The sequence below is a fragment of the Mizuhopecten yessoensis genome, unplaced genomic scaffold (assembly GCF_002113885.1).
Source record: "Mizuhopecten yessoensis strain PY_sf001 unplaced genomic scaffold, ASM211388v2 scaffold11121, whole genome shotgun sequence".
Lineage (NCBI taxonomy): Eukaryota > Metazoa > Mollusca > Bivalvia > Pectinida > Pectinidae > Mizuhopecten > Mizuhopecten yessoensis.
In genome coordinates, this window is record NW_018408890.1 from 355910 (window position 1) to 371871 (window position 15962).

At 39.2% G+C, this 15962-nt stretch overlaps 2 protein-coding genes across 2 annotated transcripts in view; one reads left to right on the forward strand and one right to left on the reverse strand.

The window, feature by feature from the left end:
• LOC110466163 (beta-1,3-glucan-binding protein-like) overlaps nucleotides 1-2693 on the forward strand; it is a 19470-nt gene extending 16777 nt beyond the window's left edge. The window contains exons 9-10 of the mRNA XM_021522513.1: nucleotides 1985-2111; nucleotides 2393-2693. Of these exons, the coding sequence (XP_021378188.1) occupies nucleotides 1985-2111; nucleotides 2393-2614 (349 nt within the window). The 3' untranslated portion in view covers nucleotides 2615-2693. The remainder of the gene's footprint in view (nucleotides 1-1984; nucleotides 2112-2392) is intronic.
• A 6355-nt stretch (nucleotides 2694-9048) lies between these two features.
• Nucleotides 9049-15962, reverse strand: part of LOC110466149 (beta-1,3-glucan-binding protein-like) — a 30715-nt gene continuing 23801 nt past the window's right edge. Inside the window, exons 8-10 of the mRNA XM_021522490.1 lie at nucleotides 15820-15891; nucleotides 11845-11971; nucleotides 9049-9300 (exon numbers count right to left, since the gene is read on the reverse strand). Coding sequence (XP_021378165.1) covers nucleotides 9112-9300; nucleotides 11845-11971; nucleotides 15820-15891 — 388 coding nt within the window. The 3' untranslated portion in view covers nucleotides 9049-9111. The remainder of the gene's footprint in view (nucleotides 9301-11844; nucleotides 11972-15819; nucleotides 15892-15962) is intronic.

The window sequence follows — 15962 nt, forward strand, 5'->3', positions numbered from 1 at the left end:
TTATGTGAAAGAATGAACGCTGATAGGGACTTCTCTCGCTTCACTCTTTTACATAATAAGATACAACCGTATGCTATATGGAAACTTGCTTTACGCTTTCCACAATACAGTCCATGTTTTAAGAAAATTGTTAAACTTTGTGTTGAAATGCGCGATAATGAAAATATATATTTGTGTCATTACTGTGGATCTATGTACAAAGATACTATTATGCATAGTGTACTCGAATGCTCACACACAGAGCTATTACGTGACCAGCTCTGGTGTGTACTCAGTACTGTAAAAGATATAGATTTTGTGTTTAATCTTAATGTAATGTCTAATTACCATCTACTTCATGTTCTTCTTGGTGGTATTTTCAATTATGACTTATCTCCATATGAACTGGAGGACTTTAGAATAAAATCCATTGTTATTATTACTAAAATTCTTCAATACAGTGGCATTATGTAATTTATCCTTAGATATTTGAATGTTGTATACTGAGTAATATGATCACTAATTTACTTGTGTGTACCTCACGCTTCAGCAAGATGAATACATGAAATACATATATTTTTGTATTCATATTAGTAGGCAAGCATTTCCTACGTCTTTCCTGTTGATTAGTGCAACTTACTACCATTCATAATATTGTTTGTATTGTATGAATTAATCTTGTGAGATGTATTACTACAACTGAAATCATTGTATGGTTGCGCTGTTTCTTCAAGTTAATTATTATATTGTATGTTGTGTATTTCACACCACTGTATGACTATGTTGTATGACTTCGTGCAACGGGTTCTACTCAATGTATGATTGTATTGTAAGACTTATGTAACAGTAATACTGTCTATAATAATGCTGTATAATTTATAGTGTGATGCTTGTAATACTGTTTATTACAATGTTGTATGATTGCTTAGTACGAGAAGTGGATTACTGTCTATACTATTATATGATAATGTAGTCTGAGGAGTGTAAATATGTCTATTATATCAATGTGTGATGTAATATATGATTAGTGTTATACTGTCTATCATCATAATTATCACCGTATAATGACTGTAATAGTACCTATTATATCATTGTGTTGTGTTTATAGTACTTTATGGTATGATGCGTGTACTATTATTATTCTCTTATGTGTGTGTCTGTCCATGTGCATGTGTGAGTCACTATGTCAGGGTGTGACCATGATTGTGAATGCATTTTCTTCTCTTTTCAATAGTGTTTTGTTCGTTATTTCTGTAACTCTTCGTTTTTGGAGGAAATAAAGGAAATAATAATACATATATAATGTCATTCCAATAGTCGACAGCTGTACAATATTCAAACGATTTTATTGGGATCATTGCTGTTTTATTGTTGACCCGTTTGTTACCGACCTAACTCGTGTTAGACATGGAATGTTCATATCTGGTTACACAACATCAGTAATAGCCAGTGTTTAGCGTTATAGTTGACTTATTCGTCAGTTTGAACTTTTGTCCCCAGGAGGAAGTCGGTCGGGGACTGGCATGGCTGGCACACCTACTCCATGGAATGGACACCTGGCCACATCATGTACGCGTCGTCAGGGTGTCTGTATTTGTTCGTCACTGCGGTATTTGAAATTCAAATACAAAAGTTAATAGTTGGATTTATATAAAAGTTTAATTGCCTCTTAAAAAATATGTATGTCTGAACTTTTTCAGGCCAATTTAGATATTACAGACGAAAAAGATTTACTTAAATAGATCATATTTAACATTAAAGAACATAGTCTGGCTGTCACCGCTATTCAATAGCGAAAGGTTCTTAGTAGGTATTCCATCCTAATGTGGTGACGCCATGATGAATTTTGTTTCTTTTTACGTGTTGAAATTATGATATAATTATGCCTTTGTGCGCGGACATATTGTGTTCTTCCTGCGCAAAATTTAAAAAGAAAAAAAATTCACATCGTCAAACGTCATTGTGACTTTTAAATGCTGAATATTGTAAATAAAAATGTTTGCAGTACATTGGTGGACAATGTTGAGATACTACGCGTGAATACGCCTACCACAGGTTTCTGGAACTTTGGAGGTTTCCAGGGTCAAGACATCTGGACGGCAGGAGGCAGGAATGCCCCGTTTGATCAGCCCGTACGTTTTCTCTATTTCTTTTCTATTATTATTTACAATTTTAACCATATCTTTTCAAAAATGTGAAATTGCGAATTAAGCTGATAATGACGTCACATTTCTCCAGTTTGTATTAAGTTATGACGTCATATCGTTCATACATTGGGTGAGTCTGAGAAAGCTTGAACAGGAAAACAGGAGACAATTCAAGATAAGGAATACATTAAAATACAATTTCATAAGTTCAATGGTTGTAGAATTATATTTATTGAACTTTCCTTGTATCGTTGAATCCTCGACAGTACCGACTTATCCTCAGTGTGGCCGTGGGAGGCGATTTCTTTGAGGACGGGGACTACGACACTCCTAGGCCATGGGGCCACTCAAGTCACCCAAAGAGAGACTTTTGGGAACACCGGGCCGATTGGGGCGACACCTGGCGGGGAGAGGACGCGGCGATGATCGTTGATTACATAGAAATGATACCCACCAGTAGAACAGCAGCCAATAGTAAACGAGAGTGATTACTATTCTATCTTCTGTTTTGAATGTGAATAAATCAGACAGGTCGAATGGAAAACTGTTTGCAGTTTTAAATAAAAACGTGGATTTTATCTCAAAGCGTACTTTTATGTTATCAGCAACACATTTTGTTTGTTAGGTTGGATGGATGACGATACTAACATGTGTAATGAAAACAACTACCCCGGTATAGACTCTAACATCAGACTACGAAGACATGTCGTGTTGTGTCTTAATGTTCGTTGGTCAGTACATCGCAACCTCATCGCTAACAGAGAAGTTCTAGGTTTCCGAATGAAGAGAAGCTATGAAGGACATGCCAAAAATCATTTAGATGTTATCAATATTACCATGTCCCACTCCGTATCACCCCTCGACCCATATCAGTAGGTTGGAGAACAGACATTCCTAGAGTAGTACTAGGGCCAGAGTAGGTTAGAGAACAGACATTCCTAGTGTTGTATTAGGGCCAGAGTAGGTTAGAGAACAGACATTCCTAGTGATGTATTAGGGCCAGAGTAGGTTAGAGAACAGACATTCCTAGTGTTGTATTAGGGCCAGAGTAGGTTAGAGAACAGACATTCCTAGTGTTGTATTAGGGCCAGAGTAGGTTAGAGAACAGACATTCCTAGTGTTGTATTAGGGCCAGAGTAGGTTAGAGAACAGACATTCCTAGTGTTGTATTAGGGCCAGAGTAGGTTAGAGAACAGACATTCCTAGTGTTGTATTAGGGCCAGAGTAGGTTAGAGAACAGACATTCCTAGTGTTGTATTAGGGCCAGAGTAGGTTAGAGAACAGACATTCCTAGTGTTGTATTAGGGCCAGAGTAGGTTAGAGAACAGACATTCCTAGTGTTGTATTAGGGCCAGAGTAGGTTAGAGAACAGACATTCCTAGTGTTGTATTAGGGCCAGAGTAGGTTAGAGAACAGACATTCCTAGTGTTGTATTAGGGCCAGAGTAGGTTAGAGAACAGACATTCCTAGTGTTGTATTAGGGCCAGAGTAGGTTAGAGAACAGACATTCCTAGTGTTGTATTAGGGCCAGAGTAGGTTAGAGAACAGACATTCCTAGTGTTGTATTAGGGCCAGAGTAGGTTAGAGAACAGACATTCCTAGTGTTGTATTAGGGCCAGAGTAGGTTAGAGAACAGACATTCCTAGTGTTGTATTAGGGCCAGAGTAGGTTAGAGAACAGACATTCCTAGTGTTGTATTAGGGCCAGAGTAGGTTAGAGAACAGACATTCCTAGTGTTGTATTAGGGCCAGAGTAGGTTAGAGAACAGACATTCCTAGTGTTGTATTAGGGCCAGAGTAGGTTAGAGAACAGACATTCCTAGTGTTGTATTAGGGCCAGAGTAGGTTAGAGAACAGACATTCCTAGTGTTGTATTAGGGCCAGAGTAGGTTAGAGAACAGACATTCCTAGTGTTGTATTAGGGCCAGAGTAGGTTAGAGAACAGACATTCCTAGTGTTGTATTAGGGCCAGAGTAGGTTAGAGAACAGACATTCCTAGTGTTGTATTAGGGCCAGAGTAGGTTAGAGAACAGACATTCCTAGTGTTGTATTAGGGCCAGAGTAGGTTAGAGAACAGACATTCCTAGTGTTGTATTAGGGCCAGAGTAGGTTAGAGAACAGACATTCCTAGTGTTGTATTAGGGCCAGAGTAGGTTAGAGAACAGACATTCCTAGTGTTGTATTAGGGCCAGAGTAGGTTAGAGAACAGACATTCCTAGTGTTGTATTAGGGCCAGAGTAGGTTAGAGAACAGACATTCCTAGTGTTGTATTAGGGCCAGAGTAGGTTAGAGAACAGACATTCCTAGTGTTGTATTAGGGCCAGAGTAGGTTAGAGAACAGACATTCCTAGTGTTGTATTAGGGCCAGAGTAGGTTAGAGAACAGACATTCCTAGTGTTGTATTAGGGCCAGAGTAGGTTAGAGAACAGACATTCCTAGTGTTGTATTAGGGCCAGAGTAGGTTAGAGAACAGACATTCCTAGTGTTGTATTAGGGCCAGAGTAGGTTAGAGAACAGACATTCCTAGTGTTGTATTAGGGCCAGAGTAGGTTAGAGAACAGACATTCCTAGTGTTGTATTAGGGCCAGAGTAGGTTAGAGAACAGACATTCCTAGTGTTGTATTAGGGCCAGAGTAGGTTAGAGAACAGACATTCCTAGTGTTGTATTAGGGCCAGAGTAGGTTAGAGAACAGACATTCCTAGTGTTGTATTAGGGCCAGAGTAGGTTAGAGAACAGACATTCCTAGTGTTGTATTAGGGCCAGAGTAGGTTAGAGAACAGACATTCCTAGTGTTGTATTAGGGCCAGAGTAGGTTAGAGAACAGACATTCCTAGTGTTGTATTAGGGCCAGAGTAGGTTAGAGAACAGACATTCCTAGTGTTGTATTAGGGCCAGAGTAGGTTAGAGAACAGACATTCCTAGTGTTGTATTAGGGCCAGAGTAGGTTAGAGAACAGACATTCCTAGTGTTGTATTAGGGCCAGAGTAGGTTAGAGAACAGACATTCCTAGTGTTGTATTAGGGCCAGAGTAGGTTAGAGAACAGACATTCCTAGTGTTGTATTAGGGCCAGAGTAGGTTAGAGAACAGACATTCCTAGTGTTGTATTAGGGCCAGAGTAGGTTAGAGAACAGACATTCCTAGTGTTGTATTAGGGCCAGAGTAGGTTAGAGAACAGACATTCCTAGTGTTGTATTAGGGCCAGAGTAGGTTAGAGAACAGACATTCCTAGTGTTGTATTAGGGCCAGAGTAGGTTAGAGAACAGACATTCCTAGTGTTGTATTAGGGCCAGAGTAGGTTAGAGAACAGACATTCCTAGTGTTGTATTAGGGCCAGAGTAGGTTAGAGAACAGACATTCCTAGTGTTGTATTAGGGCCAGAGTAGGTTAGAGAACAGACATTCCTAGTGTTGTATTAGGGCCAGAGTAGGTTAGAGAACAGACATTCCTAGTGTTGTATTAGGGCCAGAGTAGGTTAGAGAACAGACATTCCTAGTGTTGTATTAGGGCCAGAGTAGGTTAGAGAACAGACATTCCTAGTGTTGTATTAGGGCCAGAGTAGGTTAGAGAACAGACATTCCTAGTGTTGTATTAGGGCCAGAGTAGGTTAGAGAACAGACATTCCTAGTGTTGTATTAGGGCCAGAGTAGGTTAGAGAACAGACATTCCTAGTGTTGTATTAGGGCCAGAGTAGGTTAGAGAACAGACATTCCTAGTGTTGTATTAGGGCCAGAGTAGGTTAGAGAACAGACATTCCTAGTGTTGTATTAGGGCCAGAGTAGGTTAGAGAACAGACATTCCTAGTGTTGTATTAGGGCCAGAGTAGGTTAGAGAACAGACATTCCTAGTGTTGTATTAGGGCCAGAGTAGGTTAGAGAACAGACATTCCTAGTGTTGTATTAGGGCCAGAGTAGGTTAGAGAACAGACATTCCTAGTGTTGTATTAGGGCCAGAGTAGGTTAGAGAACAGACATTCCTAGTGTTGTATTAGGGCCAGAGTAGGTTAGAGAACAGACATTCCTAGTGTTGTATTAGGGCCAGAGTAGGTTAGAGAACAGACATTCCTAGTGTTGTATTAGGGCCAGAGTAGGTTAGAGAACAGACATTCCTAGTGTTGTATTAGGGCCAGAGTAGGTTAGAGAACAGACATTCCTAGTGTTGTATTAGGGCCAGAGTAGGTTAGAGAACAGACATTCCTAGTGTTGTATTAGGGCCAGAGTAGGTTAGAGAACAGACATTCCTAGTGTTGTATTAGGGCCAGAGTAGGTTAGAGAACAGACATTCCTAGTGTTGTATTAGGGCCAGAGTAGGTTAGAGAACAGACATTCCTAGTGTTGTATTAGGGCCAGAGTAGGTTAGAGAACAGACATTCCTAGTGTTGTATTAGGGCCAGAGTAGGTTAGAGAACAGACATTCCTAGTGTTGTATTAGGGCCAGAGTAGGTTAGAGAACAGACATTCCTAGTGTTGTATTAGGGCCAGAGTAGGTTAGAGAACAGACATTCCTAGTGTTGTATTAGGGCCAGAGTAGGTTAGAGAACAGACATTCCTAGTGTTGTATTAGGGCCAGAGTAGGTTAGAGAACAGACATTCCTAGTGTTGTATTAGGGCCAGAGTAGGTTAGAGAACAGACATTCCTAGTGTTGTATTAGGGCCAGAGTAGGTTAGAGAACAGACATTCCTAGTGGTGTAATAGGGCCAGAGTAGGTTAGAAAACAGACATTCCTAGTGTTGTATTAGGGACAGAGTAGGTTAGAGAACAGACATTCCTAGTGATGTATTAGGGCCAGAGTAGGTTAGAGAACAGACATTCCTAGTGTAGTACTAGGGCCAGCAGATCGGTTTGGGTTTCTCCAATGTCCCATACACAGAGGACAGATGTAAACCTCGATTTGACATGGGGACCACATTAGGCGCCTCTCATATTATGTTCAATATTACATTGCGTGTTACAGTATTCTAGTGTTGTATTAGGGCCAGAGTAGGTTCGAGAACAGACATTCCTAGTGTTGTATTAGGGACAGAGTAGGTTAGAGAACAGACATTCCTAGTGTTGTATTAGGGCCAGACTAGGTTAGAGAACAGTCATTCCTAGTGTTGTATTAGGGCCAGACTAGGTTAGAGAACAGACATTCCTAGTGATGTATTAGGGCCAGAGTAGGTTAGAGAACATACATTCCTAGTGTTGTACTAGGGCCAGACTAGGTTAGAGAACAGACATTCCTAGTGATGTATTAGGGCCAGAGTAGGTTAGAGAACATACATTCCTAGTGTTGTACTAGGGCCAGAGTAGGTTAGAGAACAGACATTCCTAGTGGTGTACTAGGGCCAGAGTAGGTTAGAGAACAGACATTCCTAGTGTTGTACTAGGGCCAGAGTAGGTTAGAGAACAGACATTCCTAGTGTAGTACTAGGGCCAGCAGATCGGTTTGGGTTTCTCCAATGTCCCATACACAGAGGACAGATGTAAACCTCGATTCGACATGGGGACCACATTAGGCGCCTCTCATATTATGTTCAATATTACATTGCGTGTTACAGTATTAGTTATATAGTCAGTTACTGACCCTCTACAGAACCATAGAGGGTTAGTAAGATTTATAGGGGGCGAGGGCGGATCATCGAGGACCCTTTTTGCTTAAAATGAAAATGATGTAATGCATGACAAAACAATATGAATATTTAACAAATTTAATCAACTTTGATAAATGAAAATAAAATAAATTATATAATTGTTTATTTCCTCAGTGGTCGTCTGCCCAAATCTCTCCATTGTTATTGTCTGTCAATGTCGCCGAAACGCTTAGATAAAAGACGGTCGCTGGCGACAACGTCTTACTATTTTTGCCTGGCGTAGGGGATGCAACTCCTATCATCTTACGATACAATGTCGCGAATAGGAATTACGGTGAGCATTGTATCATTTTTAGAATATTCAGGTACCCGTATCTGTTGTTTTAGTTTTGAAGCGGTGAGCAATTGGCGGCCATATTGCCCTACAATTTCTGTATACTGGAATCCTACTGACCCTCTATAGCTATAGAAAAGGAGAGGGTTACCACGTGACAGCTCTAAACCAATGGTTTTTGGACATTTTTGTCCGAGGTGCGATAATGACCGTTAGACAGTCAAAAATAGGGGCTGGCTCCCAGGTAACGGAATATGTAAATAACATTTTGATGACATCAGGGCGGACGTTACTAATGATTAAATAAATTCGCTTTAAAAAATTATCAATGTTCTCCTGCTCGAAGACTTTACTAATTCCAGGTAATTTGGTCTATTTGGGTGATGAAATAGAGAGCCGATATATGACACCGTATGACAGTTATGAAAATATTTGTATTTGTTTTGATCTATATATCCCCTTTACCTGGATTTTCACACCTAGACGAGTTACATAAGTGCCCCGGATGGGTAAAACTACGGTCTAGGCACATGTTCAAAGTGGCTATATATGTGTTATAATTGTCTATGTGTCGATTTGGAAAACACAGAAACACCATTTCTATGTATGTAGCTAGATAATAGAAACACAAGTCATAAATCAAGTGTATACCGTGTAGCCATTCCTCAATCTATACCAACCACGATTGTCATCGCACAGCGTTAGCCCATCGTCCGCACAAATGTGCGCAAGCAATACTCGTCCAGATTTTTATCGTTCACACATCGTGCACACATCGTGTTACGTGGTGCGATCCCACAAATGTACTACCTAAACGTGTGTTTAGAACGTTCTACCAATCCAATGTGGGCCTGTTTATACAGAATTACTTCGTTTTTACGAGGAATCGCACCACTTCTATTAAAACTAATGAACCTCAAATACAGACCAATATATCTTACTTCTGTTTTTCAATGTAACCTTCATATTAGGCCCGCTATCGTTTCGTAGATCGGCGAGTTATAAATCAACACACAATTTAATATATACAACATGCATTTTATTTCATGTTCACTGACAGCCATCATGAATTTGATTAAATTAGTGAGGAATCATCTCAATGTAATCTATTACCAAAGCAACCTCATCTCCTTGCCAGGTGTGTTCCCAGGAGTGTCTGGCCTCCCAGAAGGATCTCATTGGATTATGATTCCCCCAAGGCTTTGGTACATCATACTCGCCATTTCCGAAGTAATCCCCCCCAACGGCCACGTTGAGGATCAGGTGGAACTGAAAATATAATCATAATTGTAATGTCTTATTGACGGTCAATCGACATGTCAGAGTAAAGATTTTAGTAATCATAGGTTGTGTTTGTTTTATAACAAGTTCTGTGGTTGGCGAATAGGTCGCGACAACCAACGACCAAGCCCAAGGAGAAACGGGTCTGGACTTACCAAACATATTATTATCCTCATCGATTTTACAGCGTGTCTGATTGGTTTAGACACATCACATGACAGGGCTACAAAACATCATGTATCCCTCACGCGATCCATTTTCCCTGTCGAGTATCCCTTTCGGAACCCCTCTCACATTATCGGACGAGTTGTCTCTATTTGTTCTTTGTTATACTCTCTAAGGCCCGATGTGTTCCGGACGACACCCAAAAATCAACATTGGGTGCGAATGGGAGATTCCACCTCCCAACAGCTGAAGAACTTGAAGGGCTATTATTGTTGTTTAATTTAATGTAAAATCAAAACACTGACAGTGATAGGTAATATTTGTTGTATTTGTAGTATATATATATGCTACCAGACCTAATGAAATAAGGGCGAACAGGTCAGTCACAACAATGAAAACACAGGAGCTCGTTACATTGCCTAATGTTGATGTATTTTTGCTATGTGTATATAACACAGACTCCACAGATGGAATTTCGGAATAATAAAACAGTTATTGCCCCGGTGTGAGGGAGACCTGAAGAGTTGTTCCCCCTCGACAAATTATGTTTCCCTTGGATCTCCGGGAAACAACTCTTCAGGTCTCCCTCACACCAGGGCAATACGTGTATAATGTTGTTACCGTAACATGCAAATGAACGTTCACTCGTGTTTCATAAGGGTACCGTAAATGCTAATGATAATTTCACTATCATCGGTTGTCAGTATAAGAATACTCTAAAAGTTGAAAACATCTTGAAAAAAACTTGAGAATGGATTTGCCCATTTGGAAATGGATTTTCCCGGAATAACATTTGTAGATCTGTTTATTGAGTTTGTATATGTCAAAAAGTATCTTTAAAATAATATTCAAATCGTTAATGCCCAGTTTTGTAGGATTGGCTAATTCCACCCATTTGCTCTTATTCCTACATGTATCATCATAATGCTTCGACTAAAGAACGCTCACTTCAGGCAGCACACATGGAAATGCTTCGACTAAAGAGAGAACACAGGGACAATGCTTCGACATAAGATAGCACACAGGGACAAAGCTTCGACATAAGAGAGCACGCAGGGACAGTGCTTCGACTAAAGATAGCACACATGGACAAAGCTTCGACATAATATAGCACACAGGGACAATGCTTCGACATAAGATAGCGCACAGGGACAATGCTTCGACATAAGATAGCACACATGGACAATGCTTCGACATAAGATAGCACGCAGGGACAGTGCTTCGACTAAAGAACGCTCACTTCAGGCAGCACACATGGAAATGCTTCGACTAAAGAGAGAACACATGGACAATGCTTCGACATAAGATAGCACACAGGGACAAAGCTTCGACATAAGATAGCACACAGGGACAATGCTTTGACTTCAGATAGCACACAGGGACAAAGCTTCGACATAAGATAGCACACATGGACAATGTTTCGACTAAAGAGAGCACACAGGGACAAAGCTTCGACATAAGATAGCACACAGGGACAACTCTTGACTGAAGAGATCACACAGGGACAATGCTTCGACATAAGATAGCACACAAGGACAGTGATTCAACATAAGATAGCACACAGGGACAATGCTTCGACTAAAGAGAGCACACAGTGACAATGCTTCGACATAAGATAGCACACAGGGACAGTGCTTCGACTAAAGATAGCACACAGGGACAGCGCTTCGACTAAAGATAGCACACAGGGACAATGCTTCGACATAAGATAGCACACAGGGACAATGCTTCGACTAAAGAGAGCACACAGGGACAATGCTTCGACAAAAGAGCTCACACAGGGACAAAGCTTCGACATAAGATAGCACACAGGGACAATGCTTCGACATAAGATAGCACACAAGGACAGTGATTCAACATAAGATAGCACACAGGGACAATGCTTCGACTAAAGAGAGCACACAGGGATAATGCTTCGACTAACGGGAGCACACAGGGACAATGTTTCGACATAAAACAGCACACAGGGACACTGCTTCGACATAAGATAGCACACAGGGACAATGCTTCGACTGAAGAGAGCACACAGGGACAATGCTTCGACTAAAGAGAGCACACAGGGACAATGCTTCGACATAAGATAGCACAGATGGACAATGCTTCGACTGAAGAGAGCACACAGGGACAATGCTTCGATTAAAGAGAGCACACATTGATAATGCTTCGACTAACGGAAGCACACAGGGACAATGTTTCGACATAAAACAGCACACAAGGACAATGATTCGACATAAGATAGCACAGAGGCTCAATGCTTCGATATAGGTTAGCACACAAGGACAATGATTCGACATAAGATAGCACACAGGGACATTTATTCGACTTAAAATTGCAATAACAATGTTTGATGAACGTTTCAGTACATACCGGCTTGTCGAAGGGAGCGTTCTTGCCGCCGGAAGCCCATATGTTGTTTCCGTCGAATCCTCCCCATCCCCAGAAACTCTGGCTAGGCGTGTTGATTCTCATCATCTCAACATTGTCCACATATGTACTGTAATGATGAAACGTAATCAACTTGTCATTTATTTAGTAATATTGAGATTTAATGAGCTTGTAATAAAATGTTTTTTCAAAAGAATACATTCCGGTAGCCTTATTGTTTAGGAAAATTATGTAGCGTGTTCAGGTTTATATGAAATTGCTATGAAAAAAAACGAATTTTGCAAAATTGTATCTTGTTTGATTGAAGTTCAAACAACCCAACATTCAGTCTGAAATGTATTGAGCGGTTTGAGTTTAAACGATTTTTGAACAGCACTGCCTTACAATGTTGGCAAAGCATTGTTAACAAGTTTTCTTACAAAACTTGCAGCGTTCATAGTGTTGTGCCCATCGGTATGTTTACGGTCAGCAACGACTGAAAACAAGATGTCGTCCTACTTGACATTCAAGCAACTTACAATGTCGGGCCATAAGTTAAAGCTTGTGTTGTCGTTTTGTCGCATTGTTCAGTGTATATATAAGCAACAATTACCTCTAATATTTAGTTATATTACTCATGCTGCGATACAAATCCATTATTTTACGAGGAATTGATTGGTAAAAGTTCCTTATATAATTTACAGTGAGTGATTCCTATACGACCCTAATTTCGTCTAACAAAGACTGGACGCCATTGATATAGTAGTTTTACCTTTGTCAATTTATTTCAATAATTTTCAGATCTGGTAAATGGATATTGTTTTGCAGCTTGTATGGCACACACTTGCTTCCTGGGAAAGGGTCCCTTCAACTTTAAAGGTTTGGCATCCAATCAACATCACACTAAGGCGCTGAGGCCCCGCGGGACATTGACAGGCAGGGTGCCTACAGGTATAGGAAAAGGATCCGTGCCTCATTATAAATGACCCGCGCCTAAACATTCTGATTACGATCATTGCATGGTCAATTGCAGCCGAACATTTCGAGGCAGAATTTCCACATTTCCCTTTTCCGTGTAACGCAGCAACACCATGCACACTGTTCTTTTAGAAACGTCAAGTAATCGTGACATTTCGCTTTGTTTGTGTCCGTTTTCAAAAATGCACAATCGCTTGTGTTTTGTCCTGTGACAGTTTTCGTCGAACGGGAACACCATACAGTAAAACGTGATGGGAATCCCCAAACCTATATATACCAAACATACCAACTATATACCAAACCTATAGATACCAAACATACCAACTATATACCGAACATACCAACTTTATACCAAACATACCAAGTATATACCAAACCTATATATACCAAAAATACCAACTATATACCAAACCTATAGATACCAAACATACCAACTATATACCAAACCTATATATACCAAACATACCAACTATATACCAAACATACCAACTTTATACCAAACATACCAACTATATACCAAACCTATATATACCAAACATACCAACTATATACCAAACCTATATATACCAAACATACCAACTATATACCAAACCTATATATACCAAACTGCCAATTATATACCAAACCTATATATACACCAAACTGCCAATTATATACCAAACATACCAACTATATACCAAACTGCCAATTATATACCAAACATACCAATTATACTAAACCAATGGTTCGACCTTACGAAACGAAAATTTAGAGCGAAATTCCTACCTTTAATACAATGACTATTTTCAAGGCCGGTGTAAAAAAGGAGCCTATTATGCAAAGTTATGTTTACGTACCAGTTGAAAAAGGACCCCGTTGAAAAGTGAATCATATGAAAAATTGATGCATTGATTTAAAATATCCACTTAGATCACCTAAAAAATCATTGATTTAAGAAATTAACCCAGTATGGATGTTTGACCTAAAACGGTCACTGTGGCCTACTTTTGAAAATTTGATCCTCATTATCAAAAGTTGTTGTCAGGTTTAAGAGTAGTAGTAACTGTTCTTTGACCAAATTGGGTCACCGTGACCTTGTTTTGAATATTTGACCTAGACATAGGGATTAGAAGTTAACATTTATCAGACATCAGAAAAAATAGGTCACTATGACCAAATTTTCAAAGTTTGACCTACATTATCAAAATATTCATGGGGGTCAGAAATGAATATCATCACTTGTTTGACAAAATTAGTGTCACTGTGATCTAGTTTAAAAAAGTTAAATATATTTAAAAACATTGTCACAGGGTTCAGATATTTATATATATTTGTTCAAGCCAGGCCTATGAAAACCATTTTTTCCTAGTTTGACATAAACTGTATAAATTGTTACAGGATTCAGAAACTAAACTGAAACCTTTTTTTTCTTAAATTAGACGTACGTTCAGAAATTAGCATCAATGAAGAAATGATGCTTAACCAAATTACGTTCCTGTGACAAATGTTTCAAAATTTAAACTACATACACTTGTATACAACATGTAAACTACATACACTTGTATACAACATGTATGTAATTTTCTAAAATAGTAAATGGGTTACAAAACACACAGTCAATTATTTTAAATATCATTCTCGTTAAAATGACCATTGTCCATACTGAACATTAAAACTAACTCCAAAACGTTTTCAAAATCTTCATTGAATGTGCTAATATGGCCTCGGATCCGTATTCCATGTTGAAAATTGACCCCAGAAAATTATAAAACTTTCAATATTTAATTGGCAAAAAGTGACAAAGGTCCATATTAAAAGTTGAAAACAGATACCAGAAACATTACGTCGTTTTTTATATATTCAATCGTCGAAAATGGTCGTGGGTCGATATTCAACGTTGAATATATGGCCCCTAGAACATAAGGTCATTTTATCATATTGAAATGTCAAACAAGAGACCAAAGTGACATCTTTGCCCCCACCATCGTCAGGTTTTGATTAATTCTATCTAAATTTGATCTTTTCCATTTATTTCTCTTCTTTTCTCGCATCTGTTCGATTGATAATGTTGTCAACATCTTAGTCAGTCCCTCAATGAAACATGCATTTAATGGATGAAATACGGTCCCGGGATTATATTAAACTGTAAAGATGGACCCAAGAACATTATTACACCAGGGGTGTATCTATAGTCCTTGTTCGGAGTGGGTTCATATAGGAGTGGATCCAGAGCAGTGACTTTGTAGAGCAATGGGGTTCAACGAGCATTTTTTTCTGTTTGAAATTTGATGTTTTCGCCTGCGCGCCTGGGCACCCATTCCATATTCCATTGTCAAAAATAAAAATGGTCCCAGATCAATATTCAATTAGGAAAATAGATCCCAGAATATTTTGTCTTCTTTATATATTCAACAGTAGAAAATGGTTCCAGGTCCATGTTCAACGTTCAACATTATAGTACCTTTTGATAATAATTTGTAAAAAATGTAGGTCAATTTTTTAAGATTGGGTCACAGTGACCATATTTGTCAAACATTTGTTTGATATTAATATCTGATCCCTTACCAGTTTTGATAATGTATGCCAAATTGTGAAAATTAGGTCACAGTAACCTAATTAGGTGATACAACAGTTCTACTAAGTTCATTTCTAAACCCAATGACAATATTTTAATAATGTAGGCTAATTTTCAAAGTTAGGTCAAGTTTCCCTAATTCAGGTAAACAGAATTATGCGCATATTTCTGATAAGTTCTATTAATGTATTTCAAACATTAATAAGTAGGTCACACTGGCCTGATTTGGTTGGACGACAGACGCAAAGGTGCATGTACGACATGAGATAAGTTTGGTACTTCGGGCAGGGTAAGGCTCCGTTTCCATTGTCAAGGGGGGTCCATTTTCAACGTTACACGGGCCTATTTTTGAATTAAGACTTATTACTGATATTAAGGATGTGTGTATTTCGTATATAAAATGCTTTTTAATAGTTCGAGATATTCTATTTTAACATTCTACTTACATGATATGGTCAGCTGTCCAGTCTAGGGAGTATGTATGCCAGCCGTGCCAGTCGTCACCTCCGTACTTCCTCCTGGTAACAAACACCACAACAAATCAGACATATACACCCCTATACATAACACGGGCTTACTGTCAGCCGTG